Source organism: Saccostrea echinata, unplaced genomic scaffold, assembly GCF_033153115.1.
Source record: "Saccostrea echinata isolate AGI-Se365-2 ecotype Australia unplaced genomic scaffold, CSIRO_AGI_Sech_v1 ptg000030l, whole genome shotgun sequence".
NCBI classification, from domain to species: domain Eukaryota; kingdom Metazoa; phylum Mollusca; class Bivalvia; order Ostreida; family Ostreidae; genus Saccostrea; species Saccostrea echinata.
Window position 1 is genome coordinate 32,908,753 of NW_026889779.1, and position 14,546 is coordinate 32,923,298.

The window sequence follows — 14,546 nt, forward strand, 5'->3', positions numbered from 1 at the left end:
GGATTTTTCTTTTTTGTGATTTACCGGTTTACAAAGGCCTGTGATTTAACAGCTGTTCATAAACGCTGTCAATTAATATATGATCAGAGAAAACGAGACATCTCCCGGTAATTCATTTCTTATGGAACATCTTAGTATTTACCTGTGTAATTACGATGTTACAAGCCGTGACGATGACTGGCCAGAAGGACTACCCGTTATGAAAACAACTCATGATCAACTCAGCGGACCTATAATTGACTTTAATATATGCTGTAAATCAATAAAATCATTTCAGTTTAACCGATATTTTATTGCAAAGATAATGGGAAAAAAAGACTTGGGATTTAGAATTTTTCTGAATTTCAAACGCTCGATATGCATATATTTGGGGCGCTCTTGCATTATGCACTTATAAAACGTGCATGTTCTGTACTTGCATGCGTGTAAATTGTATGTATCCGTAAAACCTTAAGAGAGCTGATAAATGTGTTCTGATTTTCAGAAAAAATAATGGGAACCTATAAATAATTACATGTTTTTCATTTTGTTCGCATACAATAACAAGTTTAGTAGAAAAAAATAATTTGTTCAAGGTTAGGTGTCTAATAAATTTGTAATATTCAAATACAGTTACACATGTATGTCTCATTCTACATATTTTGGAGGCGCGTGTGAATGTGGGATTTTGTATTTCCATACGCTCGATATGCATATATTTGGGGCGCTTTGTATATATACAGTTGTACATTTTAAGGGCGTCGACAAAAGAACGTATATTAGATTACATACATGTACATTTAAGTTTCAAAAGTTCCATTACTAGTAGGAATTAATTAAGGTTACATATTTTGAATTTTATTATGAATAAAACAGACAATTAACTCGATATCGAGAAATAAATTGTTTATAAAAATAACTATGCAACTTTCCTGTAATTCAGCGAATAAAATATTAAATAAAATACATTAGCAATTTTATGAAAGATATTATGAAATAATCTGAAAAATTCAACATATTTATCCACTCATGACTTAGTTTACAAAATGAATTTGGAATGGCCATTCTATGATTTGTTTTGTGTATGACTAGGTCGCTGGATCACACACGCCGATCGATCCCCGGTGACCTCCTTTGCTACGCGCTATCGAGGGAGGTGTTACATAATTGCAAACACACAAGGTGAATGTAAAAGGCGCACACTTAATGGCTGTAAATAGTCTATGCTTCAAAGTTATGTTTTATTTTCTCAGTATATTGTTTGTTTTTATATGATAAGAATAAAAGGTTATCTTTTTTCCTTTTTTTTTAGTAGACTGGTTTATTCGACTTTGAAAAAAATGAAATAAAACGAAAAGTTGTCAAAAAATAACTTGGAAATAAAGCACAAAACACTTCAAGAACCTTATTCTAAAGAATATTAGCATCTAATGTAGCCAGATTTATTATTTATAGTAAGTTTATTTTAGTTACACGCATGAAGAGCTCTCGTTTACTTGCTGAATGAAAACAGTTACCTGTAAATGGGTCAAGCTTCTGGCGCATTTAAAACACAAGACTCGAACAAAATAACATTTTCATGAAATCAATAAGATGTTAAAGAACAACTTTTTTAACGACAGCCATTTCGAAATATTTACCGTTTTTGAGTTATAAAGCAAAAACATTAAAGGGCTCCAGATCCCTAATTTGAGGGGCCAGCCCCTTTTTAGTGGTGTCAAATGAAAGGCCTTGAAATTGTGCACAACTTTTATTCTACATGTCTTATCAAAATATTTTTAGTTTTAAAGATACAAAGGAAAATATGTCTAAATTTTCGCTCTTTTAGGCGTTCTAAATTTTGACCCCTAATTAGCGCCATTTTGAATACAGAAATCGAAAAACAAAAACCGATGTGCACAACTTCAATCCTTCTATTATCTAAATTCGGTAGAATTTCTGCTCCAGCTTTTGTAGTCTCAGAGCCTTTGTCTGGAAATGAAGCCTAATAAATTTTCATTTAAAGGGCAATAACTCAAAAGCGGAAGTGACTTTTTGAACTGTTTGACAGCATTCTGATAGAGTTTTGTAACGTCTATAAACTCTGCAAATTTGAGCAAAATCCGTTGAGAAATGAGCGAGATATGAGGTCTCAAAGATGGCGTCTAGGAAAAAGAAGAAAAAAAAAGAATAATAATCTTAACCATCAGAATCAGTAGAAGGTCTTCCGTTGGAAACGGAAGACCTTAATAATAAAATAAAATAAAAAAAAAAAAAAAAACGATTAAATATATTCTGCTTTAAAATTTTTTTTTGTTCATTCGTTATTTTCACCTTTTGCGAAATACAAGAAAATACTTTCATAAATATACATACACTGCGGGATTTTAATTTGTTTTTTTAAAGAGGGAATTTCGCAAAATTCCTGTTCGGGGAGATAACTCCCGTTTGTTTACGATACTAGTTGATCGATGATTTAACCGCGGCGGGGACAGGTAGGTGATGAATTTCCCGCGGAGGGAACGCGGTTTACCTGTCTCACCTGGCCAAATCCCGCGTTGTGTTTATACCGCGACGGGGCGCGGGAAATATGGGATCCGCGTTGCCTGTACTGTACATGTATGGTCAATCAGATTAGAAATACAGCGACTATCAGAATTTCGGGCCGTAAAATAGATCTGATTTTGATTAGATTTCAGGTGTAGGCGAATGTGTGTGTACTGAGGGGTTAGTTAATTCATTCAAGATTTATGATATTGTTCGTTTGGACGAAGGCTTCATAAAAATATACACACTGCTTGTACAGGTACACATCAATGAATGTTCAGATTAATTCAAAAATCGGCGGACATTAATTTATTTTAGTTATCTAAAGGCAATGTTATTTCCAGAGACATTTATATTTTCTGTTTTTTGTCTCAGATTTTTCTTTTTTGTGATTTACCGGTTTACAAAGGCCTGTTTTTAACAGCTGTTCATAAACGCTGTCAATTAATATATGATCAGAGAAAACGAGACATCTCCCGGTAATTCATTTCTTATGGAAAATATATGGATTGACATCTTAGTATTTACCTGTGTAATTACGATGTTACAAACCGTGACGATGACTAGCCAGGAGGACTACCCGTTATAAAAACAACTCATGATCAACTCAGCGGACCTATAATTGACTTTAATATATGCTGTAAATCAATAAAATCATTTCAGTTTAACCGATATTTTATTGCAAAGATAATGGAAAAAAAGACTTGGGATTTAGAATTTTTCTGAATTTCAAACGCTCGATATGCATATATTTGGGGCGCTCTTGCATATGCACTTATAAAACGTGCATGTTCTGTACTTGCATGCGTGTACATTGTATGTATCCGTAAAACCTTAAGAGAGAGACATTTTAAGGGCGTCGACAAAAGAACGTATATTAGATTACATACATGTACATTTAAGTTTCAAAAGTTCCATTACTAGTAGGAATTAATTAAGGTTACATATTTTGAATTTTATTATGAATAAAACAGACAATTAACTCGATATCGAGAAATAAATTGTTTATAAAAATAACTATGCAACTTTCCTGTAATTCAGCGAATAAAATATTAAATAAGATACACTAGCGATTTAATCAAAGATATTATGAAATAATCTGAAAAATTCAACATATTTATCCACTCATGACTTAGTTTACAAAATGAATTTGGAATGGCCATTCTATGATTTGTTTTGTGTATGACTAGGTCGCTGGATCACACACGCCGATTGATCCCCGGTGACCTCCTTTGCCACGCTCTATCGAGGGAGGTGTTACATAATTGTAAACACACAAGGTGAATGTAAAAGGCGCACACTTAATGGCTGTAAATAGTCTATGCTTCAAAGTTATGTTTTATTTTCTCAGTATATTGTGTGTTTTTATATGATAAGAAGAAAAGGTTATCTTTTTTCCCCTTTTTTTTAGTAGACTGGTTTATTTGACTTTGAAAAAAATGAAATAAAACGAAAAGTTGTCAAAAAATAACTTGGAAATAAAGCACAAAACACTTCAAGAACCTTATTCTAAAGAATATTAGCATCTAATGTAGCCAGATTTATTATTTATAGTAAGTTTATTTTAGTTACACGCATGAAGAGCTCTCGTTTACTTGCTGAATGAAAACAGTTACCTGTATATGGGTCAAGCTTCTGGCGCATTTAAAACACAAGACTCGAACAAAATAACATTTTCATGAAATCAATAAGATGTTAAAGAACAACTTTTTTAACGACAGCCATTTCGAAATATTTACCGTTTTTGAGTTCTAAAGCAAAAACATTAAAGGGCTCCAGATCCCTAATTTGAGGGGCCAGCCCCTTTTTAGTGGTGTCAAATGAAAGGCCTTGAAATTGTGCACAACTTTTATTCTACATGTCTTATCAAAATATTTTTAGTTTTAAAGATACAAAGGAAAATATGTCTAAATTTTCGCTCTTTTAAGCGTTCTTAATTTTGACCCCTAATTAGCGCCATTTTGAATACAGAAATCGAAAAACAAAAACCGATGTGCACAACTTCAATCCTTCTATTATCTAAATTCGGTAGAATTTCTGCTCCAGCTTTTGTAGTCTCGGAGCCTTTGTCTGGAAATGAAGCATAATAAATTTTCATTTAAAGGGCAATAACTCAAAAGCGGAAGTGACTTTTTGAACTGTTTGACAGCATTCTGATAGAGTTTTGTAACGTCTATAAACTCTGCAAATTTGAGCAAAATCCGTTGAGAAATGAGCGAGATATGAGGTCTCAAAGTTGGCGTCTAGAAAGGAGAAGAAAAAAAAAGAATAATAATCTTAACCATCAGAATCAGTAGAAGGTCTTCCGTTGGAAACGGAAGACCTTAATAATCTTAATCATCACAATCAGTAGAAGGTCTTCCGTTGGAAACGGAAGACCTTAATTATAGGTAGATTCTTGCAAAGCGAATATTGTTTTGATCAGAAGATGAAATTATGTTTTGAGTCATTTATTGTCATAATTTCAGTTTTTCCCACTTACAGAATTTCAGTCATACTTTTGATACAAATTGCATATAAATACACCTTCAATCTATGTTAGTATTCAATAAAAAGATATTTTTAATTCCTTTAGATCAAAATCTAGTAAATTACAGGAGTCTACAGATTTTCCCAAATCGAAAAAAATGTCCTTTAAGGAGGGATTCTTGTCTGGTTTCTGACTAGATGAAATATTCAAAATATATTTACTTATATATCTTATATATTTAGATGTAAGGAATTTAAAAGATCATATTTTTCTTCCTCATCATAATTGTACAACTTTAGATAAAAATGGTAAACTGAGTTTGAAATCTAGCAGGGACTTATTTATCGCGGAACGGTGGCGTATGAAAATATCTCCTTTTCTGCTTTTCAAAATTACTATAGAACAATAAATTTAGTTAAAACTTTTTAAACAATCAGAGACTGAAAGAAATTTTCAAATGTAAGTAAAAAAAAAATAATAGAATAAAGTCTTAAAATATATCACATAAATATGATTTTCCAAACAAACTACATGTACAATTTTATTAGCTTTTAAAAGCTTCCAATCTTAGTATAGATTTGAGCAAAAAATCAATTAAGACCGTTTTTTCTCTTTTAGTAAACGGTCAAAACTTTCTGTTTTTGTATCATTTTGTATCTTTATATGACTACTTTACTATATGTGAAAATAAGAAAAATTTCAATATCCGACGCATATAAAGATAACTAATATATCCTAAAAATTTAAGAAAAATAGAGGAAATTCGGATTAGCCAATATCTATTTAAGTTAAATTATTCATGTCAATTTGGTAGTATCATCTGATTAGACCCTATATGGTAATATCTTTTTATGCAAAAAGAAAAGTATTTAATTTTTTGAAATAGAAGTAGGCATCGCATGATTGTAATTTTTTATTCTTACGGTCAGGGAAAAAGATAATGACCTTAACCTGACCTTTCTTTTAAAATAAAACGGTCAAATTTAATCTAATTGATACCATCATTTATTGATGATGTCTTCTTGAATCTTTGAAAATTTCATTAATTTATAAATACAAGAAATATGAGAAGAATCCCTCCTTAATGATGCATAATTACCTTTCGGGGCATAATTTTTCAATAAAAATAATGTGTTTTAATTAAACTGTTTGTTATGAACGAAACATGAGAAAAGTCAGCCGTTTCAGATTAAACAGTATGTATGATCTTGACTTCTTTACATTAATATTAGATTAAATATGGACCTATTAGTCTCAGCCAAAAAATCCAATTCTTTGGTCCGATAAAACGCATGTTTAGTATATACATTTTTGTTTAAAATATATGATTACAAATAAAATGAAGAAAATTTCCAAATGTACATAATGAGTAAACAATGTAAGTTAGCACATGGTCAAACCTCAGCTGTGCATTGGGGACCTTTCACTGAACAAATAGTAATTGTGTTGTATATTGATACGAAATAGATAATTATGTCAAGAAATCTTCCACACATTTCCTTCATAATAATGTATTTATGATTTTTAACCGAACATGCTTGTTCAATTATTTGAATTTCAGAATAATTGCAATACTAATCTTAGAAAGTACATAATACTGTTTCCAAAATTTATACTTCACCCCTGAAATACATTTTCTGAATTATAAAACTGATAAAACCCTTCTCTTTTAATTACTTGTATGAAATATGGGATTTTGAAAATAACCCAAATTAATAACTCTTCTGGAACCATTACTTCATCATCTTAATCACAGTTACTATGAAAGGCATGTTGATATCTGGTAGATTAAACTTTCCACTCGCAATTACAGTCTTAATGGAAGCAGTAAATGAATTAGTAAGAAAATTAAACCTAACGTCAGATTTCTTCTGAGCCCAGTTGAACCTAAAAAGAGAAGATTTTTTTAAATTAGCATAAAGATTGAAAAATATACAGATATAAAAATTACAATCTGATTTTATAGAGTTGTTATTAATGAAATTCAAATTTTAACAAATCTTGAAAAATAAATACTCGTCATGCAGTAAATGTATACCGGTATATAATGTATATAAAGGAGAGATCACCATTACCACTATTCCAACTCATTTACGCTATTTTCATCTAAATTTCGGGTGCTCATCACCGCTACATTTTATCAATAAGATTGGCGATTACAACTCAATACCTCTACATACACAAATCTGCCTGCTTTGATACAGAATATGACTTCTTTTCAATATATAATTCACTGACAATTAATGTAGTCCAAGTACATTTATAAAGTATGAGTTCAGTTCAATATTATTTATTCATCCTGTAGTCGGAATACAATTATACAGAGTCAGTTGAATGCCATGGCTACTATTGAGAAGTTTCAAGACAATGTAGGATTAGTCATTGAAGGATTTTCACAAATTAAAAAAAATGTGTCATTTAAAAATAATTTGACTAAAGACTTTAATTATAAAATGAAAAAAAACCCCATCCTGTTCAAAGTTCAACTTTCACCTCCCTGTGGTGACTAGGGAAAAATGTTTTATGCATGTACATCTCTACATGCATAAGGACTGGCTAATTGAAGGGTATTGTAGCTGTAATGTTTACTTATAAATGTTGCGGTAATGTTTACAATTTTGTAGCGGTAATGAGCATGTGGCAATAATGACTGTTATGAAAATGTAGCGGTAATGTAATATATAAAGTAGGAAAAGGTGATATGGAAGGAAAACTAGTGAAGAATTAAAACACATTGTTAACATTAGTCAGGACATTTTTATTTTATACACATCTAAATTATATATATATTTTTTGTTACAATGCTAAAGATTTATCAAAAATGTCCCCTCACCACTTTCTATTTACAGTTTTGTCTCAGAGAGTACTTTGTTCATGTTTGCAACTAGAAGTGACGTTGCCTTGTCCACCATTTTCCCTGACCTTTGTGAGGAAGACTTCATTGTGTCTTCATTTATTAAAGGACATTCTGGAAGATTGTTGCTTGCCTTGCCAGTTTTACTTTCTCTGTGTACCTTTGATTTCTTCACATTTACATCTCTCTTCCCATTTTGCATTTCTAAGCTTTTGCCCGCTTTTTTGTCTTTTCTGGTTTTTCCATTCTCGACAACCGTTTCATCAGTCGTAGAGAGTTTTTCATGTATTTGGTTTATTGCTCCGTTTTTCTCGTATTTTATGTTTTGCTTCTGCTGTGTGCCATTGTCATGTGCATCATTTCCAACAATGTTATTGAGATCACTTTCTTGAAAGTTGGCAACAGTCTGATATTTTAAATTCCTTTCATCTACATGGGATAATCCATTAATTGAGTCTGTTGACTTTTCACTGACACACTCGTTAACATTATCACTACCATTATTACACATTTTATTGACTTCACTAGAAATGTCTTGAATAAGAGGACTCTGTTTGCTGAATATTTCTTCTTCTGGCAAACGTGCTATCAAGGCTGCACCAACGTTTTGTACATGGTCGTATTCAACGTCTGGAGATGTAGGAGAAGACAAGGCATTGGACCACGCCATATCATAATCACCACTCTGTGTCAATAGTCTGAAAAACCCATTGTCATAGTTATCTTTGTCATTTATCCTGCTGGTAATGGCGAAATTTGATTTTTTGATTACACTTGCTGCCAAATCGTATGTTTCACTTTGTTCCTCTTCAAAGACATTGATACTTTTGTAGATACGTGTTATTGCTTCTGAAATGGGTTTACAGGGACTATCATTCTCTTGTTGTATGCGAAGAGATCGGAGTTTTCTTTTTACTTGACAGCTGACACAACTACAATTGTTTAAATGTTTTTGTTTTATTTAATGTAAAGATGATACTGCATCAATGCTTTATATATACTTACAAAATAATTCAAACTCACCAGTAAACACACAATACGTTGATTATTATGAGGATGCAACAAAATCCAACAACAATGAATATGTTTTCGAGGTCTGGAAGAAAACAATCGGATTTTCCTGAAAAAAAAAAAAATAGGCAAATGAATAATTTGATGATATACTGAAAATATACACGTTTTTCAAAATAATGAATCGGAATAATATCAAGAAAATATTCTATGACTTTTGTTGCTGATAAAATTTCAATGATCAACATTTTTCAACTACGTGTTTTCCTTCTAAATTTTACTTTTTCCAGTTAATTAAATATTGGTTAACGTTTTAGCGAGACTACTTTACCCGAGTAATGGAATCACCAGCAAAATGTGTATGATATGGACCTCATCTAATGCTTGATATATACTTAATCATCCTAGTGCCGTCGGAGACACATGAATAATGTTTTAAGGTCCCATTCGAAAGACTCGCGACTTCCACAAGGAATGCTGAATTTTTGGCTACGAAACAGTACGGATTATTTAAATGTTAAGGTCTGACACAACGAGGAGTCAAACTGTTTCCTCACAAAAATGCAAACGTTCCACCATGAAACCAGTTAAAATGCCTTTGAATGTGATGGCCGATTATGTATGTAAAGAATACACATTAACTTTCCTGACATCCTGGACCACTCTAGAATGTGTCGTTTCGTAAATGGATTTTGTGTAATGCACTCACATACTTTGTATAAACATGCATATTATGTTTTTAGAAAACTTCAAATTCAAAGGAAACATTACTAGAACTGCCTTTACGAGATGAATACATAAAACAGTGCTTTACCAAAGCATTTCTTTTTTTTCAAAGCAGAATACATTAGAATGAAATATGAAAATAACAAACAGCAATCAAACTAAAAAAAAAATCATTGAAACAATACAAAAGCGGAGAAGAGACATCTAAACTATTCTAAAATACTAGTACTGAATGAATAAAAAAATTAATAATGAATAAAAAATAAAATAAAGGTATTAAAAGTATTGATCCGACGTGGCGTTTTTAATTCATTATTTCAAATCCATTCCAAAGTTAAAGGACAAACCATGAAAACATAAATTTGCAACATTGGGAAAGTTGAAATAATTTTCTTCGCTCAGGTAGTCAAAACATATTTTGATTATCTTTTTTCTCGACACTACCAAGCTTTGGTTAACTCTGAATGTATGCGTTGTCATTATGATTCAATTATTTAGCGGAAAGAAACAATAGGAGAAAGAAACAATAGCGTCAGAGGCTATTTTCCTCCCAAGGAAATATAAAATGATGGTAGGTAATGTTTTGTTGTTTTCTTGTCTTAGACAAAGGATATTAAAACTTCGCTATTCAAAGAAATGACATTGTAATTAACAATGTCATCTATACTCCTTCTTCGAGTATTGTATTTCACATGAAAAAGGTTAAGATAAGAAAAGTGATCGATCTTGAAAATCTTGAAATTCCAGGGGTGGAATCAGGTGCCCAGGAGGAGTAAGCATCCCCTGTTGACCGGTCACACCCACTGCAAACCCTATATATTAATCATGTAGACAGTCCATTCCCTAGTCAAATTCAGTATAACAGTATGTTTTGAATTTTTATTAAATCTATCGCTGTGTGTTATTTTCACCTTTGTTATGTATCCATTTTCGTAGAGGGGACAGGGAACAAACTCTGACATTTTATAACCCATGTATTTATGACTACAATTATTTTGAAGAAATTGAAGCAGTAAATATGCATTTAACTAGGGTAATATTCCCTTTAGATGAATAAGCGTACATTCCCTCTCCTTTACTCTGTTTAACATTTAACACCAAAGCTCATTTCATAGGAAAAAGATAAAATACGAAAATAACGAACAGTGATCATGCTCAAAAGTCTATTGAAACAATCCAAACTGGAAGCAGAGCAAACAGGATCTCAAAGAAGCAAAGTCAGTATATGTATACCGTTTTTATCTCCAATGGTCACGTGAGAGGATACGACAGATGTATATGTAGTAGTACCTTCGATATTGTTTTCCTCAATGTAAATGATAACTTTGAAAGGAGGATGACCATCTAAAAATATAATGAAAAGATAAATTAAGTTATGAATATAACGGACAATAACACTGGTTTACTAATTTTGAATTTCTGTCAAGCAAAGCAATTGAAATATATTAATACCAGATTCATTGCATCCATCATTGAAAGAATTATTGCATGATACATATTCTGAATATGAGGCTCCTCTATACACCAAACACGTAGATGGCTTAGGAATTCCTGTGTAGAATTTATATTTAATTTTTTTTATTAGCTTCATATGAACGCACGTGCAAACAGATACTTCACACAGATGTATACATGCGTTTATCTGTTCATTATAATTTTTATATGAACCTTCAACTCCCTTTGACCATCTGTCTCTAATTATATATTTTTGTCCTGGTGTAAGTTTAGTCTTCAATTCTTCAAAGGATGAACCATTCTTATTCACTTGTACAGGACTCATACAGAATTGGCAATGTTTTTTCCTTGTGCGACAGTCTTGTAGCAAAACAAATTCAAAATTATACAATACCATTTAAAAAATAATTTTTAAAAAGAATAATGCTTCATGTATTAATATTTGAGTTTACCTACCTAAACATGTTTCATTTTCTTCTATCCTTTGAATTTGCACAACTATTACACCTTCAATACATACATGTGCATATAAAATTTTCTCGCCAATAAAATACTCTGATCATTATTAAAGTTTCTTTCTAAATTTAATATTTGTCTCATAAGTTTTTTCTTTAAAAAATGAGATGACCCTTTCACAGCAATTTTGCAAGAAAATAATTTTTAGCAGTCATGATTAAATTCAAAAACTTAACTCATCCTAAAACATCAATTCAGCAAATTCACGAAATATACATATTTGCAAAATGACATATGCCTTATTAAAGTTCAAATAAATATATTTTTTTTGTATTTTGAATTTAAATTTTAATTAATCAGACAAAAAATAGGATAAATCTTGATTTTAGTATTTGCAAGCATTAAAAATTGTAATAGAAGTACTTAATTGTATTTAATGACATATCCAAATTCTTTAATCTTAATCGAGGAAAATGTACATCAAAAACATTTTCAAAAAGCTCTTTTTTTCATATATGTCAAATTGAGATAAGCTTATAATTTCGTTAAGGACACACTGAAAAGGTTCGATTTATGTAATGCATAACAAACTAGTGGGTATGTGTTATATTATTTACTATGCTTGTTTGTTTGTATGTTGTTTAACGTCCCTCTCGAGAATTTTTCACTCATATGGAGACGCCACCACTTGCCGGTGGAGAGCTGCAAATTTCGTCCTATACTCGGCACTTACGGCCGTTGAGCAGTGAGGGATCTTTTTCGTGCCAGCACCTACTGCGACACGGGACCTCGGTTTATACGGTCTCAACCGAAGGACCGGTCTCCACGTCCCACAGTGGGATTCGAACCCGCGACGTAAGGATCAACTCCTTACTAAGTGACTCTAACCACTGCGCCACGCGGGCGACTTATTTACTATGAGTACTGTGTATAAAACAGATTTGTAAAAATTAATTTCTTCATAGAGAAGTCTGAATTCAGTATAATAGATTGTAATAGGTTGTTATCCATTAAGTATGTATACCTTTATCTCTTCTCTATCTCTTGGTAAAAAAAAATAATAAGGCGTCAAAAGCATAAAGTATTACGAGGGTTATCGTTTGGATAATGGTGTATTTTCAATGAAATGTGAAGATAACGAATATGTTTATCAAAACTGAATTAACGGAGAGACATATACTCCATATGCAGGCGATGGTGGTATATTGCTTCATAAATAATGGACGCTGACCATAGAGGTTTTGAAGTCATCACGATTTTCATAAAGTTTAATTGCTAGTTTGCCACCATTGCCTTTCTCTAGTGAATTATTCAAATATGAAACAGATGTTTCAGATTCTGGATTCTTTTATTTTTCAAAGGGATATATCGTATCGACGTGGGAATGAAAAAGCTAGCTGATAGAGCGCACGGCCCAGGGTTGGAATGGAATAAACTTTTTAGTTTGTTTGTTTATTTATTCCTTAAGCCACATGGCTTATCAGATTACATACAGATTAGTAACGTTTTTGAATCAAATGAAAAAAAAGATGAAGATAACGAACAGTGATCGGTCTCATAAAAATTTTTAACAATAGAAATCTGTGAATAGGGCATAAAAACGGACCCGTGGAAATTCCAGGGTTGGGATCAGGTGCCTAGGAGGAGTAAGAATCCCCTGTTGACCAGTCACATCCGCCTTAAGCCCTATGTATTGATCAAGTAGACAGAACATTCCGTAGTCAAACTTAGTTTCAAAAAGTCAAAATTATTTTATTTCATAAAAGCTTTAAAAAAATAAAGTAAATAAAGCGGCTGGTGTCAGTTTCTTATATCTTTATTATCGCTTCTTGGGCAGATAGTGGAGATATCAAGGAAAATCTATAAAATATGTCTGAAAATATCATTCATAAAATGATATGTTGATAATAATAAAACGTCGTCAGCGACAGAAAAATTCGAACAGTTAGGAATAAACGGACTATCTCCAATGAATTTACTGTCGAGGTAGCTCAGTCGGTAGAGCGCTAGCTCAGTGATCGGAAGGTCGTGTGTTTGAATCACGGACGCGACTGATCTAAGTCGACATCAAATAGGTAGCAACTGTTCCTTCGCCAAGCGCTCGACATTTTGAAGTGAAAGTTGCATATCTATTGAAGGAGAGCTTAAAAACGAGGCCCCGTGTTACAGTAGGCGTTGGCACGATATAGAACCCTCACTGCTCAATGGCCCTGAGTGCCGAGTAAAGGTCTAAATTTGAAGCCATTCACCGGTATATTGTGACGTCTCTATGAGTGAAAAATTCTTGAACGGGACGTTAAACAATATACAATCAATCAATCATTCTAATGTATTTGATTTGCAATAAGTATAAACTATTTTTCGATGGCATATACACTTTGACAGAAACAGCAACAAGCTAAAGACCAGGTACTTTGATGAAAATATGTTACCCCATTTATAAATTTATTATAAATCTAGCATAACATCGGACTGAGACATACAATCTGTATATATGAAGTGTGTCTAAAGATTACGTTCTCATAATACTGTATTTATTTGTTTTTTAAAAATAAATTTAATCAGTCATATTCTACATCAAAACTATATCTTACATACTTTGCATTGTAACCTTACGGGGGAAAAATATCAAGTGTTCAAAAACATGTGAAAATACGAAATCACTATTTATGACGATTTTGAAAAATGTAATATGGAGTAACGAACAGTTTTCAGCTAAGCTTAAAAGTTCTTTAAAAAACAAAACAAATCGGGAGCAGAGCAAAAGTGCATCAGAGATGGGATCAGGTGCCAAGGAAGAGTAAGCATTAACCATAGAATTGCAAAATGATGACTTCAAACGAAAGTGTTGATATTCTAGTTTCATCACTTTGTTTGACAATAGCTTGTCTCCTTTTGGAAATTGTGTAGTGTATGCCCTTGCGTATCGAATCAACTGGGAGACATAAACTTCATATGCAGGTGATACGGGTAGATTGCTACATAAACAAGGGAAGTTGACGATAGAAAAGTTGAAATCAGCACATCTATCATAAAGTTTTGTTGTCAGGTTACCATTAATGTCTTTTT

The 14,546-nt window shown here is 32.1% G+C and overlaps 2 protein-coding genes across 2 annotated transcripts; both read right to left on the minus strand.

Annotated features, from left to right (window-relative positions):
* Nucleotides 1–7,806: 7,806 nt before the first annotated feature.
* LOC133197050 (uncharacterized) lies at nt 7,807–9,419 on the minus strand. The gene is made up of 3 exons (XM_061332889.1): nt 9,410–9,419; nt 8,853–8,949; nt 7,807–8,761 (listed from the first exon to the last, which is right to left on the minus strand). Exons 1-3 carry the CDS (start codon nt 9,417–9,419, stop codon nt 7,819–7,821), a joined length of 1,050 nt encoding a protein of 349 aa, XP_061188873.1. The 3' UTR covers nt 7,807–7,818.
* A 1,345-nt stretch (nt 9,420–10,764) lies between these two features.
* On the minus strand, nt 10,765–11,375 carry LOC133196736 (uncharacterized). Its single transcript, XM_061332595.1, has 3 exons — nt 11,235–11,375; nt 11,019–11,117; nt 10,765–10,910 (listed from the first exon to the last, which is right to left on the minus strand). Exons 1-3 carry the CDS (start codon nt 11,344–11,346, stop codon nt 10,771–10,773), a joined length of 351 nt encoding a protein of 116 aa, XP_061188579.1. The 5' UTR covers nt 11,347–11,375; the 3' UTR covers nt 10,765–10,770.
* Nucleotides 11,376–14,546: the final 3,171 nt, after the last annotated feature.

Bases quoted from the DNA above. Each gene is read 5' to 3' on its own strand.
- LOC133197050 (XM_061332889.1), bottom strand. The intron at 8,762-8,852 runs GTGAGTTTGAAT...AAACAATTGTAG, and splicing joins AACGTATTGTGTGTTTACTG to TTGTGTCAGCTGTCAAGTAA.
- LOC133196736 (XM_061332595.1), bottom strand. From the start codon at position 11,346: ATGAGTCCTGTACAAGTGAATAAGAATGGTTCATCCTTTGAAGAATTG. The intron at 11,118-11,234 runs GTTCATATAAAA...AATTCTACACAG, and splicing joins ATGGTCAAAGGGAGTTGAAG to GAATTCCTAAGCCATCTACG. The intron at 10,911-11,018 runs GTATTAATATAT...TTATATTTTTAG, and splicing joins TGATGGATGCAATGAATCTG to ATGGTCATCCTCCTTTCAAA.